The 14,233-nt window shown below is 52.5% G+C and overlaps 2 protein-coding genes across 2 annotated transcripts; one reads left to right on the top strand and one right to left on the bottom strand.

Annotated features, from left to right (window-relative positions):
* The first annotated feature begins 276 nt into the window (after positions 1 to 276).
* Positions 277 to 3,106, top strand: SNRPD2 (small nuclear ribonucleoprotein D2 polypeptide). The gene is made up of 3 exons (XM_080908573.1): positions 277 to 357; positions 1,637 to 1,816; positions 2,831 to 3,106. Coding segments are annotated over exons 1-3 (357 nt in total). The 5' UTR covers positions 277 to 355; the 3' UTR covers positions 3,006 to 3,106.
* A 3,852-nt stretch (positions 3,107 to 6,958) lies between these two features.
* GIPR (gastric inhibitory polypeptide receptor) lies at positions 6,959 to 14,022 on the bottom strand (the record flags this gene model as incomplete). The annotated part of the gene is made up of 13 exons (XM_080908382.1): positions 6,959 to 7,159; positions 7,237 to 7,278; positions 8,630 to 8,768; positions 8,846 to 8,934; positions 9,060 to 9,129; positions 9,415 to 9,475; positions 9,675 to 9,834; positions 11,529 to 11,673; positions 11,836 to 11,939; positions 12,492 to 12,595; positions 13,040 to 13,147; positions 13,518 to 13,617; positions 13,960 to 14,022. 13 exons carry the CDS (start codon positions 14,020 to 14,022, stop codon positions 6,959 to 6,961), a joined length of 1,386 nt encoding a protein of 461 aa, XP_080764508.1.
* Positions 14,023 to 14,233: the final 211 nt, after the last annotated feature.

Here is a 14,233-nt window from a genome sequence, read left to right as displayed (position 1 = left end):
TCAAGAAAAGTGTCGGCGGGTATTTTAGAAACCGGTTGCGTTTTCCTTCTTCCAAGTAGACGGTTAGACGGGAAAATAATTTCAGTCAGACCCCGTTTTATTTTCCGCATGAGCAGACACCCCACTGTGATCCTCAGAGGCTTCAAATCCTTTCTATAGGTATTTTCTATAAGAGAGCGCAGACTGAAGGGTCGCTATGGTAACAGGGCACGCCCACAGGCGCTGGTGCTTGGTTGCGCAGGCGCTAACGGAAGTGAGCCGCCGGAGCCGGAAGTTCCGCCCTTCTCTCGCTGTACCCTAGAGGCTAGAGCAACGCGCTGGGAGGCGGGAGTGATCTGCGAGTGAAACCTCCACCATGTGAGGCCGGGCTGGGCTTCGGCGGGGGCACGGAGATGGAGGGAGACCATTTAGCTGGATAAGGGTCGAAATGGGGTGCTAATAGCTGAGGGTAGAGTTCCTCGGGCAAAAGTAATGTCTTCTGGGGGATTTGAGAACGGGCATGGGGCCTCGGATCTTGAGTTCCGGAGAGGGGACAGCTTTATTCTAACGGGCGTAAGACTCTCCCAGGTCTTGTGGAAATGAACCGTAAAGAGAAAGCTGAGTCTGATGGCACATGCCTAGAATCCCAGGTCTCCAGAGGCTGAGGCAGGAGTATCGCTAATTGGTCAGCTTCATAGCGAAGCCGCTTACAAAAGTAATAGTAATCTTAAATGCAAAGTGGTCTTACGGATAAAGACCTTGGCGGAAAAGAAAGTGCTATTAGAAATAGTGAAAAGTATGAGACTTAACCAGTATAAATTAGAGATTTTGGACCTAATTAGAGACTGTCAGAGTCTCGGGCTACTACAGTGGTTTGGCGTGTCTATTCATTGAGCAGATATTATGTAGAGCAGATGTCATGTAGACACATGGTAAATAGAAGGTCCTTGCTACCAAGAAAAAAAAATCTCCCTGGGACTTGTAAAAAGAATGGAGTAGGAAAGCCATGGAAACAAGTACATACAATATGCCTTAGATGATCATGGGTGTGAATGGAGAATTGAGTAGGAAAGAAATAATGCCAGTTAGGTAGCACAAATGGACGCATTGAAAGCCCAATACTTGGGCTGGAGGTAGCACAGTGGACAGAATACTTGCCTACTAGGGGGACTGGGTTTGGTCCTCAGCCACACACAAACTAAACATAGTGGCACATGTCTGTAATCCCAGTACCCTGGAGACAGACAGACAAGTCTGAGCTCCAGGGCAGCCAGGCTTATACAGTGAGATACTGTGGGTGGGGTGGATGATCCCAGAGAGATGTGATTGAAGTTTAGGTCATGGATAGAAATGGCCAAGGTTTTGGATCTATTGTGGAGACAGATGACAGAATCTGAGGATAGAGTAAGGTTTGAAGGAAGAATCCAGTGCCAGGCTTGATGGTGAGCCCCTGTAATCTCAGACCTGGGGTAGCGGAGTCAGAACAATTGAAAATTAAGGGTCAACAGTGGGTGGTTGAGGTTGGAAATGTGTCTCCTGCCTCCGGAAAAGACTGCACCAGGGAGTTTAGGGCCAGGCTGAGGAGACAGTGGACAGTGTAGCTTTGATCACTTAGGTGTCCCCTGGGTTCCATCTCACCCCTGGGTTCTTTCTCCAGGAGTCTCCTCAATAAACCCAAGAGTGAGATGACCCCAGAGGAGCTGCAGAAGCGGGAGGAGGAGGAATTCAACACAGGTCCCCTCTCAGTGCTCACACAGTCGGTCAAGAACAACACGCAAGTGCTCATCAACTGTCGGAACAACAAGAAGCTCCTGGGCCGGGTGAAGGCCTTTGACAGGTGAGCGCTGTCTTGGGGGGGCCTGAAAGAAAGGTCATTCCAGAAGAATTGTAAGGTGGGCTCGATGACAAAGCACCTTTAATCTCAGCACTCGGGGGGGGGGGAGATCCCCATGAGTTGGAGGGCAGCCAGGGTCACATGTCAAGACCCAGCTCAAAAAACTTGAAAGTGGGGCTGCTTGGCTATTTTTTTTTTATCTTTTTTGTCTGTATGAGAGGCCGTGTACCATGGACATGTCTACTACCCTCAGAAGTCATCAGATCCCCTGGTAGGAGGAGGGACTGGAATGACGATGTTTGGTTTGTTCATCTGTAGGCCAGACATCAATATCAAATATCTTCTATTGCTTTCTAGTTTGTTTCTAGGCAGGGTCCTAACTCTGTAGCTCCGGCTGGCTACAGATGTCGCAGAGGCTAACCTTATACTTCTGATCCTCCTGCTACCATCTCCAAGCATACCCTCCTGCCTTGTTAGAGTTAGCATGGAAATGGCCTTGTGACGTAGGCGTGCACGTCTGGCATTGTACTTTGCCCATATTCACTGTCCTCAAGCATTTGTGGACTGAACTGACCAGGCGTGAGCACATGGCCACCTGGCCCCATGAGGACAGGGCCGTGCAGCACTGGAGTGCATGTGTTGGGAGCCATGTCTAACCCAGCGCCCTAAGACCCTCTGGTTTGAAGGGAGCAAATGCTTCTCTCAGAGTTAGTTACCGGCAGAGCCAAGGCCATTCTGGTGGCCTTTATTCTGTGCTGGGGTCCTAAGTGCTTCATTCACCCAGTCTTCACATCAGCCCTGTGAAGTAGACTGTCTCCGTTTCAAGAAGGAAAAACGGGCGCAGAAGGGACAGTTAAGAACGGGCTGAGATCTCACCTTGAAGCCTACCCATCCCCACTGTAGAGCCTTAACTTTCCCTATGCCCGCTGCTGGAGGGTTCACACAGTCCCAGGCAGAGGTGGGCACTCAGAATGCCCCACCTCACTGCAGCTTTCCCCCCATTTCTTACCCTATCAGGCACTGCAACATGGTGCTGGAAAATGTGAAAGAGATGTGGACTGAGGTCCCCAAGAGCGGCAAGGGCAAGAAGAAGTCCAAGCCTGTCAACAAGGACCGCTACATCTCCAAGATGTTCCTGCGCGGGGACTCAGTCATTGTGGTGCTGCGGAACCCGCTCATCGCCGGCAAGTAAAGTGGGGCCTCCGCCCTCTGAGAGCCGGCTCCCTGCCCTCCTGAGTCCTGCAGAGCCCTGCCCGATGGGATAGAAATAAAGCCCTGAGTCTTTTGTTTTCATGTTTTCCAGTGGTCTTCTCTGCCTTGGGTCTTAGGGAGGGATTGTGTCAGGCTGAGTATTAGGACGGGGTCCGTGAGTGCTGAGGCATGTGACTGCCCTTTCAGAAGGAGACAGTTTAGACAGAAAGGATCTTAGTTTGACTTTTGTGTATTGTGAGCAGAGGGACTCCCTGACAGTGTGGTGGGTGGGGTGCAGGTGGAAAGGGAGGCCTGTTTAACAGATCATAGAAGGACCTTGCTTTTTTCTGGACTGTACACGGGGCCCTCTGTCCCACCCACAGCTCGGTCCATCAGTTTCTCTGTCCCTGCCTTCCAGGTAATTTCAATCACAAAATTTAGGAGATCATGGGCTGGAGTCAGGAGTACCTGCCCTCTTTAAATATGCATATAAAGCATATATGTGGGTGTCTTGCCTGGATGTGTCTGTTTTTGGTGCCCATAGGGGGCAGGAAAGAGGGAGTTACATGTGGTGAGCAGCCGTGTGAGTGCTGGGAATGAAGCCCAGGTCCTCTACAAGAGCAGCAAGTGCTTTGACTGCACAGCTATCTCTCCGGTCCTTTAGCTGGCTGCTTTTCTTTTCAGTACAGGATTTCTCTGTGTAGCCTTGACTGTCCTAGAACTCACTTTGTAGACCAGGCTGTCCTCAGACTCAGATTCCACCTCCCTTGCCTCCTGGGTGCTAGGATTAAAGGTGTGAGCCACCACCATCCAGCCTAGCCATCCTGAACTGTAGAAGTCGCAGTCAGTGTTACCCTGAGAGCTCCTTTACAGAGGCCTGCTGCAGAGAATGCCGCAGTGCTCGGTTATGTGAGTATGTGTTCCCTGAGCAGCCACCAGAAAGAACAGCTTTGGTGTGGGCTCTAGAGCTGTCTCTTTTGTTCTTTTGTGGTCCTGGGGATTGGACCTAGAGCCTCATAGGCATAGCAAGCTCTCCCCCGGACTGATGAAATGACTCAGTGGGTACCAGGTTCAATGCCTAGCATCCACCCACACCTGGGAACTCAAAACTACCTGTGACTACAGAGCAAGGGGAACCAGCACTGGCTTCCTTGGGCACCCGCACACAAATGCACATAGATTAAAAGTAGATCTGTATGCCTGGCATAGCAGTGCATGAATTTGGTCCAAGCACTCAGAAGGCAGAGGTAGAGAAATCTTTGTGAGACCAGTCTAGTGTAGAGTGAGTTCTGGGACAACCGGGGCTACACAGAGAAACCCTGTATCAAAAACAAAATAAAAGCAGACATGAGTGTAGTGATCCTCACAGCCTGAGAGTGAGGCAGGATTGCTGCAAGTTCAAGGCCAGCCTGGGTCTGCATGGTGGGTTTCTGGTGAGCCAGGCATAGTGAGGTCATGTCAAAAACAAGGCTCTGCTGAAGGTACATGTGGAAAGGAGCTAGCCTGGGTGCCCCTTCCATCTCCTCCCACTTGGTGGGCACCCATGATGACGGCCAGTGAAGTCGGGCACCTGACCTCCGCTGCTCCTCGAAGCTCTCTAGTGCTGAGGAGAGGCAGGGCCAGGCAAGGAGGCAGCGATTGCACGAGAACCTGGGATCGGAGCCTCCCTCTGCATTCTGGGAAGGAAAAGCAAGGGAGCTGGTCTCTTGCCAGGGAAGTGGGTGACAGACAGCGCCATGGAGGAGAAGAGCCGGCCCCTCTGTGGTGACCTAATGAGTGGCAGGGGGGCTAAGTGGCTGCTGGGCCTTTACAGCTTGTGTGTTCTCACTGAGAGACCCTGTCTCAGAAAACCCAAATAAATAATGAAAAGTAAAATTGTAAGCTGTGCAGCAAGCTGGTGGCAGTGTCAGGTCACAGGCTCAAGCTGCATGTCATCCCTGCTCATCACCCTGAGCACTCCTCACCAGGCATGGAAAGTTTGCTTGCGTCTCTGAATGCCAAGGTTACAGTCCTGGGCACCTGGCTGCACTGCCCACATGGTGCTTTTATCTAGTTTTTTTTTTTTTCTCTCCCCTTAATTGTATGTGAAAGTGGTAGTGTGTATGGTCACACGGGAAGTCTTCCTCGATCACTCTCATATGTGGGCACTGTGTGCTAGACCTCTGGTCCCAAGTTTGTCATGGCCAGCACTTTGCCCACTGAACCATCTCCCCTGGTCCTCTTGTTACATAGCCTAGGCTGGCCTCAGATTGGAGCAACACTCCTGCCTCAGCTTCTTAGATGATGGGTTATATATAGGTGTACATCACCACTTCCTGAACAGATTATTTGGGGGGAAGGATAGGATCTCACTAGCCCTGACTGTCTGAAACTAGACAGGTAAATAAGGCTGGGTTTGAGCATGCAACAGTTCAGCCTCTGCTTCTGACTGCTTTCGAATAATCCTTTCCAGGTATAAAAGCCAAAGTGGAGGTCCTCAGGCAAGTTGGGAGTTTAGTGACAGCCAATTAAGGTTGAACTAGGCTGGTTCCTGCTGCTTCTGCTGTTTATCGGAGACAGGGTCTCACGTAGTTCAGATAGCTAGCCAACCTGCGTTCTGTCGGGATGAATGACCACCAACTAATCCTCCCACCAATGCCTCCCAAATGCTGGGGTTACAGTGCCACCCCTGCCCATGTCTGATACTTCTGTGTTGCCTTCCAGAGAAGCAGCATGTTCACACGCACAACTTTAATTTGTACATATGCCTTAAGTAGTTTTCAATAAAGATTATCTTAGGGGTGGGTACAGTAGCAATGTGGTGTCCATGATTTTTTTGTGCCAACATAGGGCTCCAACTGAGCCTCATTCATCTACAGCAGACTACTTCACACACACACACCCTGGTCGTCTCCCTTTCTAGCCTGGCCTCCTCCCACCCCAGAAGGAAGCTTGAGAAGCCAAAGTCTTGAAGTGTAGAGTGTTGGTCAGCTGTGAAACACATCTTTCTGGGAACCCTGGGGAAAGTACAGCATCCAGTACTGACTTATAAATGTGTGTGTCTGCAAGTGGACCAAGTCACAATGAGGTTGCATTCCCAACCCTCTGGGAGGTGGACGGATCTGGCTACCTCCACTGACCCCAGGCTCTTGCTTGGCTGCCAGCTCTTACCACCTACAGCCCTAAGGCCTGCTGCTCAGTCTTTTGACCCCCACAGAGCCTTTTGATCTCTCTCCTTTGGTGTGGCCATCTCCTTTGATCCGTCTCCCAGGATCCCTCAGCAAACCCTCCATACCTCTCTGTGGCCTCCATTCTGGTCCAGCCACCTGCATTCCTCTCACTGGGCTCCAACTCACTGTCTGGAACAGAGAGCCATAGAAAACAACCCAGGAGTCACTGCTGCTAAGGATCTCTGTGGGACTGGAGAAACAGTTCTGTTCACCCCATCTATGTGAAGGCTGAAACCATCCGGTCCCAGAGATCTGCGCTTCAGGCATATGCAAGCGCTGTATGCATGTGGTGTACATCTATACACACAAGCAAAACAATCGTACACATAAAAGTAAAAATAATAAAATCTTCAGTGAGCCTGGGATGAAATTCCAGTTTCTGCACCCCTGCCCACTTCTTCCCCATTTGCAGGCCCTGGCTTTTTCCAGTGGAGCCACGGAAGCCTTTCTCCATTCCTCCTGTTCCCGGGACCTTTTCGTTTGCTGTAGCCTCCAGCTCTTCAAGCCGTCTCCACTTCTTTCAAACGAGACCCATGACCTAAGTATCACGTCTTCACAAGTGGCCTCCCAGTCGGTTGTCCTAGATACCTCATTCTTTTCATAAACGATTCCCCAACAAATACGTACACATGGGGACCTTGTCTTCCGGTTCCTTCTCCATTTCCCCAGCTTTCCCCCACACCAAGGGGGCTGGTACCAGTTGGCTCTCAATACATGCTAACTGTACAGACACTGGGGTCTCTACCTAGCAGTAACTTTCCGAGACCTCATCTCCAGGCACATGCAGCATCCCAGAGGGCAAGACGTTGCCGATGGCAGCTTCCCGGGGTGCACAGCTCACAGGCACGGCCCGGGGGGCTTGCTCCACGTGCAGACGTGGACGCTGCTCCTGAAGGCTCAGTCGCAGGCGGCGGTGGCGCCAGCCCTGGCGGATCTCCGACTGCACCTACAACGCGAGGTGCTCAGGGTGGCGCCATTCCCAGCGTGGCCACCAGGGGGCGGGGGCGGGCCAGCCTCTCCTACCTCTTTGTTGACGAAGCAGTAGAGCACACTCACCAGGAAACCCTGCCAGAGGAGGAGCGAGGTCAGATCGCTGCTGTGCAGATCCCTGCTGTGGACTCATTGTTTCCAGCCCCAAAGTACTGTGGCTGTTAGTGCCTCGTCCTAGGTACTGAGGGCACCTGCTTCCTGGCTCTCAGCTCTCCGTAATGCTACCCCGACGCCCAAAAGCTGAGAACAGGCGCTGGAAATTGAACGTCCTGAGTGTAGAAAGCTATTCCCTGGGCTGGAGACATGGCTCAGCGGTTAAGAGCACTTAACTGCTCTTCCAGAGGTCCTGAGTTCAGATCCCAGCAACCACATGGTGGCTCACAACCATCTGTAATGGGATCTGATGTCTGCTTCTGGTGTGTCTGACAGCTACAGTGTACTTATATATGATAAATACGTCTTTAAAATATAATAACTAGTTAATTATGGGGCTTGAGGTTTTCTCAGTGTTGGAGTAAATGCTTAGCTGGCTGGAGACAGATTACAGGTATGAGCCCCCATCCCTGGCTTAACTTGATTAATCAAATTAACTATGAACATGAGCTATTATTAAGGTATTCCTAAGACTTTCTACAGTTTCATTAATATCGAATTCAAATCCCACATCTCCCCTTCTAGGAGAGGAAAAAGACAAAATTGAAGTTGGGCTCGGGGAACTCGCCCTCCTTCCCTTTTGCTCGCTCTTGCCCCTCTACCCACTTGCTCCGAAGTTGCAGGTACCCTCACGGCCCTCCATTACACTAGCTGCCCTCTGGCCTCAGGGATCCTCATCCTCGAACATTCCCCAAGTTGTGTGACTGGCTGTTTACACAGGCTGTTCCCTCTGTCTCTCACGAGCAGGGGGCCAACTGTTTGACTCCTGGTTGTTGCTCGGAGCATGTGCGCTCTGTCTGCTCTCACTTCACATCTCACAGGGGGGACTGGGGCGTTCCCACTTTAGACTGAGGCTCAGTTGGGTCCAGCAGGGACTATGAAAGGCAAGCACCATCACCACTGGCCTCACATTTTAGAACTTTCTTTGATTCTGCACCTCGGGGAGGGGGGTGTGTGTGAAGGAGACCAGGAAGCCGCAAGTACAAGAAATTAAGCCCCAGCTCAATCCACCCCGCAGCCCTTCCTCCTCGCCCGGAGGGAATGCTGGGAAAGGCTGTGCGGTCCTCTACCAGCCCACCGCTCCACCCCGCACCCCAACACCTACAGCTCAGGACAGTCTTAGGTATTTTCCACCCTGTGCATGCATGACAGTCCCTGGGTGCCCTCCAGTCAGTAGTGGCTGCTCCAGGGAATGATTCCATCACTGGCTGCGTCCCGATGGGAAGAAAGGTCTAAGGTAGGAGGGTGGAGCCCCTGCACCCCGTCTGAGCACCTGGAAGGAACTTAGGAAGATTTCAAAGGCCAGTTTGGCAAAGCGCAGGGAGCCTTCAGCCTGTTCCTCCGTCACGGGAGCAAACACCACCTCGTGGACACCCAGCAGGGGCACCAGTGTCAGCGTGGAGCGAGCCAGCCTGAGAAGAGACGGTGTCTGCTCACCCCCATTCCGACTCCATCTGCTTCCCATATTGGGTCCTCAGCCTGCCCTCACCTTAGTCGGTAGTCAGGGTAGCGCATCTGCCGAGTCCTCAGCTTTGAAACAAGGATACCGAGGATGCGTATGAAGATGAGAAAATTGATCTGTGTGGAGAGAGAGACTGAGCCAGAAGCCATTCGGTTCTGGGGTGGGACAGGGGGTTGGTGCTCCTCTTCCCCACAATGAGAAATCCCTGAACACAGCCTGGAGGAGGCGAAACTGGCCCTACCAAGATGGTTATTAGGATGGGGGTGCGAATGATCCACCAAATGGCTTTGACTTCGTTGCGCTCCCAGCACCTAGAGGAGGCAGGGTATTACTGAGATGCGAAATGCTTCCACAACCCCCCAGTAACCCTAATCAGGCAGGGTCCCTCACCAGGCCCTGCCCAACCTCTTTAAGGCCCACCTACGTTCATTTAAGTCCCACCCCATGCTTTCCAGAAAGCCTCCTAATCCTCCACCTTTCCCTTTATGTCCCGCCCACACTCCCCCACCACCACCGCTTTTCCACCCTTCCCCGCCCCGTGTCCCGCATAGCTCCGCCCCCAGCCCGGGCCCCGCCCTCCAGACCCTGCAACTCACTGCGTGTTCTCGTACAGGTACCTGACGATCACCCAGGGGATGACGAAAAGCGCGGGGGCCCCTGTGCAGACCCCGATCCCCGCCCCCCACCCCGCCGCAGCTGTCAGCGTGCACACGAGCCCCTTCCAGGCCCAAGACCCGCGGAATTCCACAGCAAGGGAGTGGGAGGGGAGAAAAGGCGAATCGGCTGGGTATGGGGGAGCTGAGACGCACTGGGCTGGGCAGAAGGGTCGGGGGTAGGGCACAGAGTCAGGGCTCACCCCAGCCAAGAAGCAGGTAGCAGCGAAAGTGGCCCTTTTCTGATCGTCCCACGATCACCAGCAGATGGTGCAGGTACACACCCTCCACCAGCAGCCACGTGTAATTGGCTCCCACACAGTACTGGGTCACGATCTGGGCCGTGCGGCAGGCAGCTAGGGCCTGTGAAACCATCAGACAAGGGTGGTCTTTTTGTTTTCTTTAATTAATTTAATTAATTAATTTAATTTAATTAATAAATTAAATTTGTTTATTTAATTAATTATTGTATTCCTTTGTGTATGATGTACTAAGACTTCAACCCAGGACTTCCTCTTGTAAAGCAGGGACTCTACCACTGAGCCACGCCCCCAGCCCCTCACTGGAGGATTCTAGGCAGGGGCTCTACCACTAAGTTACATTCCATTTCTCTTCTCTTTGAGTCAGGGTCTCAAAAAAACTGTCTAGGCTGTTCTTGAACTTGCTCTGTAGTCCTAGTAGGTTTCAATATGTCAATGGTGTTCAGCTTTCACTTAACTGGGACCATGGGACTTCCTAACCAGACAGGACTCATCTCCATCTCTTGCCCCCAACAGTTTTACTCTGGGTTTCCAGAATATGGCTTATCTCACCTTATCCACCTTCACTTGAGGACTGTCCCACACTGACCCCTTAACAACTGGCATTTTCTATTCTGCTACCACAGTGCAGTGCCCTTAGAAAGCCAGTAGCCCCGACTGTTCTGGAACTTGCTTTGCAGACCAAGCTGGCCTCAAACTCAGAGATCCGCCTGCCTCTGCCTCCCAAGTGCTAGGATTAAAGACATGGACTGGACCAGAGAGATGTGGTTAGAGCACTGGCTGCTTTTGCAGAGGTCCTGAGTTCAATTCCCAGCAACCACACGGTGGCTTACAACCATCTGTAATGGGATCCATTGCGCTTTTCTGGTGTGTCTGAAGACAGCGACTGTGTACTCTTTATATACATAAAATAGATAAATAAATCTTTAAAAAAATCCTCATGCCATCCTTCTCATGGCATGAATGAAGATGTATTTTAAAATAATAATAAAAGCATGTACCACCCTACAGGTCACACTGGTCCTCAGCAGTTAGATGCACTGGCTGCTCTTACAGGGGATCTAATACCCTCTCTGGCCTCTGAGGGCATCAGGCATGAACACGTACACGGAATACATACATACATACATACTACATACCTGTAAACACTCACACGCATGAAATACAAATTAAAAAGGTAAAGCTATGGTCTCACAGGTGTGTGAAGGTTAGAAACCTTTTAGGAGTTCGCTACCATTTAGGGCTCTGGGGTTGAACGCAAATCATCAGCCTTGTAAGCCAATGCCTTTAAGCACAGAGCCATTTTTCTGCCCCTCTATTTTGTGTGTAGAGGCATTTGGCCTACCCGCATGTCTGTGCATCACATGCAGGTCAGAAGAGAGCATCAGACCCCCTAGAATGGGAGTTACAGCGGTTGTGAGCTACTGTGTGGGTGCTGCGAATCAATCCAGGGTCCTCTGCAAGAGCAGCCAGTGTTCTTAACCACTGAGCCACCTCTTCAGTCCTGGCTGGCCTCTTAATCTTTCTTCTCATTTTCCCGGTACTGAACCGGATACTCTATTGCCCTACGTCACCCCCAAAACCCTCTCACACACACCCACAGCTATTATATAAAGTTCTCTGTTCACAGCCCTGAGTTTCACATCTCCCTGCCTCGTGGTACAAACCGGTTCCTTCCAAATCCCTGTTGGTTTCTTCCTCCCCTCCTACCCTCGGGCTCAGTACATAGTGATGAGGAAAGGTATGGGAATAGATGGGAAACTTCTTGGTCCCACCAGGAACGGGGAGACGGAGTACCTGGTTCCACAGGGTAGGGGTCTGGTCTCCAGTGTAGGGACCGAGTGGAGGCAGCAGCTGGTCTCGGGTGAGGATCGCTGCTGCCCGCAGCATGAAAGACGTGAACAGGTTCATGTGAATGTAATTACGAGTGCAGTGCAGCCGCCTGGGGGATTTGAGAGACAAAAAGGGCTGGGAGCCACTGGAGAGCTGTCCGCGGGCAAGCAGCCCCCATCCCTGTTTTAGACCTACACCACCTCCCATCTTAGCGTCTAAACCCAGTGAGGCCCAGTCTCCACCACACCTCGGCCGAGCTGGCGGGTCGCACCTGAACAAACTTAAGATGAGCAGGGCTAGCAGCAGAGTGGCCAGGGACAGGGAGTAGCCGACTGTATACACGACCTGCAGGCGCTCCAAGATCAGCTTCTGGTCCTGGTGGAGACAAGGAAAGCAGGAGAAGCCACTCTTTCAGCTGGTCCAGCGGAGGGGCGGGGCTTCCCGACATCCCTCCCCTCACACCCGGGTCTCTGCTGGGAAGAATGTTCCTTTCTAGAATCCGGCGCTGCAAATCGCCTGTTTTCTCCTCGAAAGTCCACTTGTACTTCTTTAAGTGGTGTTGACTCCACCCTCACCTCCAAGGCTGGATGGGCACACACACACACACACACACACACACACACACAGCAGACATTTTTTTTTTTTTTTTTTTGAGACGGGGTTTCTTTGTACAGCCCCGGCCGTCGGGAAACTCACTCTGTAGACCAGGCTGACCTCAAACTCAGAGATCCATCAGCCTCTGCCTTCCCAATGCTGGGATTAAAGACGTGTGCCGCCACCGCAGCCACCTTCACATTACCTGAGTTTGATTTTAATTACCTAAAACCCAGAGACTCAGTACAATGAGGTGTCAGTTGGGCCTGAAACTCGCGAGGCCTTTTTTTGAAACTCCCCCCAGACGCCCTAGACGAATCCCCTCCCCCTCACCTGAAAGGCCCCATTCTTCTCTGGATTCTCACACTGAGTATGGTCTCTCCAGGATCCCCACTGGCCATCACTACCACACTGGCGAAAGACGAAGCCTGCAGCCACTATGGGAGCATAAGGGTGGTGTGGGAGTGGGGAAGCGGGGGGGTCTGAGAAAGAGATGTAGTAGTTCACCACTGTAATCTCGACATTTGGGGGGCCGAGGCAGGAGGATTGCCATGAACTCAAGGTCAGCTTGGGCCCCCAAGTTGGCTCAACAGATAAGAGGCTCTGGCAGCCAAGCCAAGAGACCCGAGTTTGATCCCTGAGACCCACGTGGTGAAAGGATTTCTGTAAATCGACCTCTGATCGCCACACCCCTGCCATAACTCATTCATCCACACATACACGCAATAAATAAAGACAGGATAAGTAAATCATGTGGAGAGCCCAGGGGACACAGACATTGGGAGACATCTGGCTTGACCGACAGGGTCAGCGGACAGATAGGAGCAGGAGGGGCTAGGGAAGGGTGGAGTCCGGGATGAGGGGTGCGGAGAGCGCCTCACCCTGGCGGTACCAGGGCAGATACCAGGGGCAGGACACCCGGGCAGTGGTGTTGGCGGCCGTGTAGTCCCAGCAGACATACATATCGAAGGAACCGTTACAGGCCAGGCCTAAGGGAGAAGGAAACGGAACCTGAGGCTTAAGGAGAGGAGCGGTCTGGCCTTTCATTCTTCTGCACCTCCAGGTTGTGCTCTCTCCTTACTGGCCACAGACCCTTCCCACCAGACCTCAAGACCCCACCCATTCATCCTCCTAGTCCCACTCCAGGATCCTCCTCCCAAGTAAATCCCAAATCCTTATTCTCATCCAGAAAGCTCAATTATCGAGCTCCACCCAAGCCCCGCCCATTGCGGGTCGGGTCCCGCCCACGGCTCCTCCCACCTCCCCGTCTATCTTCCACAATCTTCGGTCTTCAGAATCCAACCGGGGTCCTCACAGCCTACCCGAGCTAAACCACATCTCCCAGTCCTCCAGTCACACCTGAGGGAGGTTCTGTGGCCTCCAAGGTCTTTTGGCACTCCCGGCCGTAGCGCTCCCATCGCTGGTACAGCTCCCCGGTCGTCTGCCCCTCAGAGTCTGTCTAAGAGAAGAAAAAAGGGAGGACCCTTCATGGTAACCTTCTCCCAGGCGGCAAGCTCTGCTGGGACCGGCCAGAAGAACCCTTAGAGATTTGGAGGGGCTGTCCATTTCTTTTACACAGGAGTCCTGGGTGGCTTAGAAACCTCTTAGATGGAATTGGGGTGCCTAGAAAACCGCCCAAAGAAAGGGGTGGCCTGTCCCTAGCTAGAGAACTTGTGAGGGGAAATGTGTGAAGAGAAACTACCAGTTTATACAGGGCGGGGCGGGCAGCCTTAAAACTCTCCCTAATGTAGGGGAAGGCGGAAAACCATCCCAGGGCGCCTGTATCTCTCTAGGTCCTCACCTCCGCCCTCTGGAGTGGCAGTCCCCAGAGCCACAGCAGCAGAAGCAGCAGCCGCAGGGGCATCCTTGAAAGGTGACGGAGACTCTGACCACTCGGAGGCAGTTGGGCTGGAGGGTCCCAGGGCAGGACCAACGCTTGGCTTCAGCCCAAGTCAATACTCACCTGCCAGAAGCACAGGCGTCTGAGGCCACGCCCCTATTTCCGAGTGAGGATTCGGGGCGGAGCAGGATTAGGCGCGGCCTCCCGTAGATAAGTGAGACCGGGATCAGCTAAG

Source organism: Micromys minutus (genome assembly GCF_963924665.1).
Source record: "Micromys minutus genome assembly, chromosome: 32".
Classification (NCBI taxonomy): Eukaryota; Metazoa; Chordata; class Mammalia; order Rodentia; family Muridae; genus Micromys; species Micromys minutus.
This window is presented reverse-complemented; position numbering and strand designations above follow the sequence as displayed.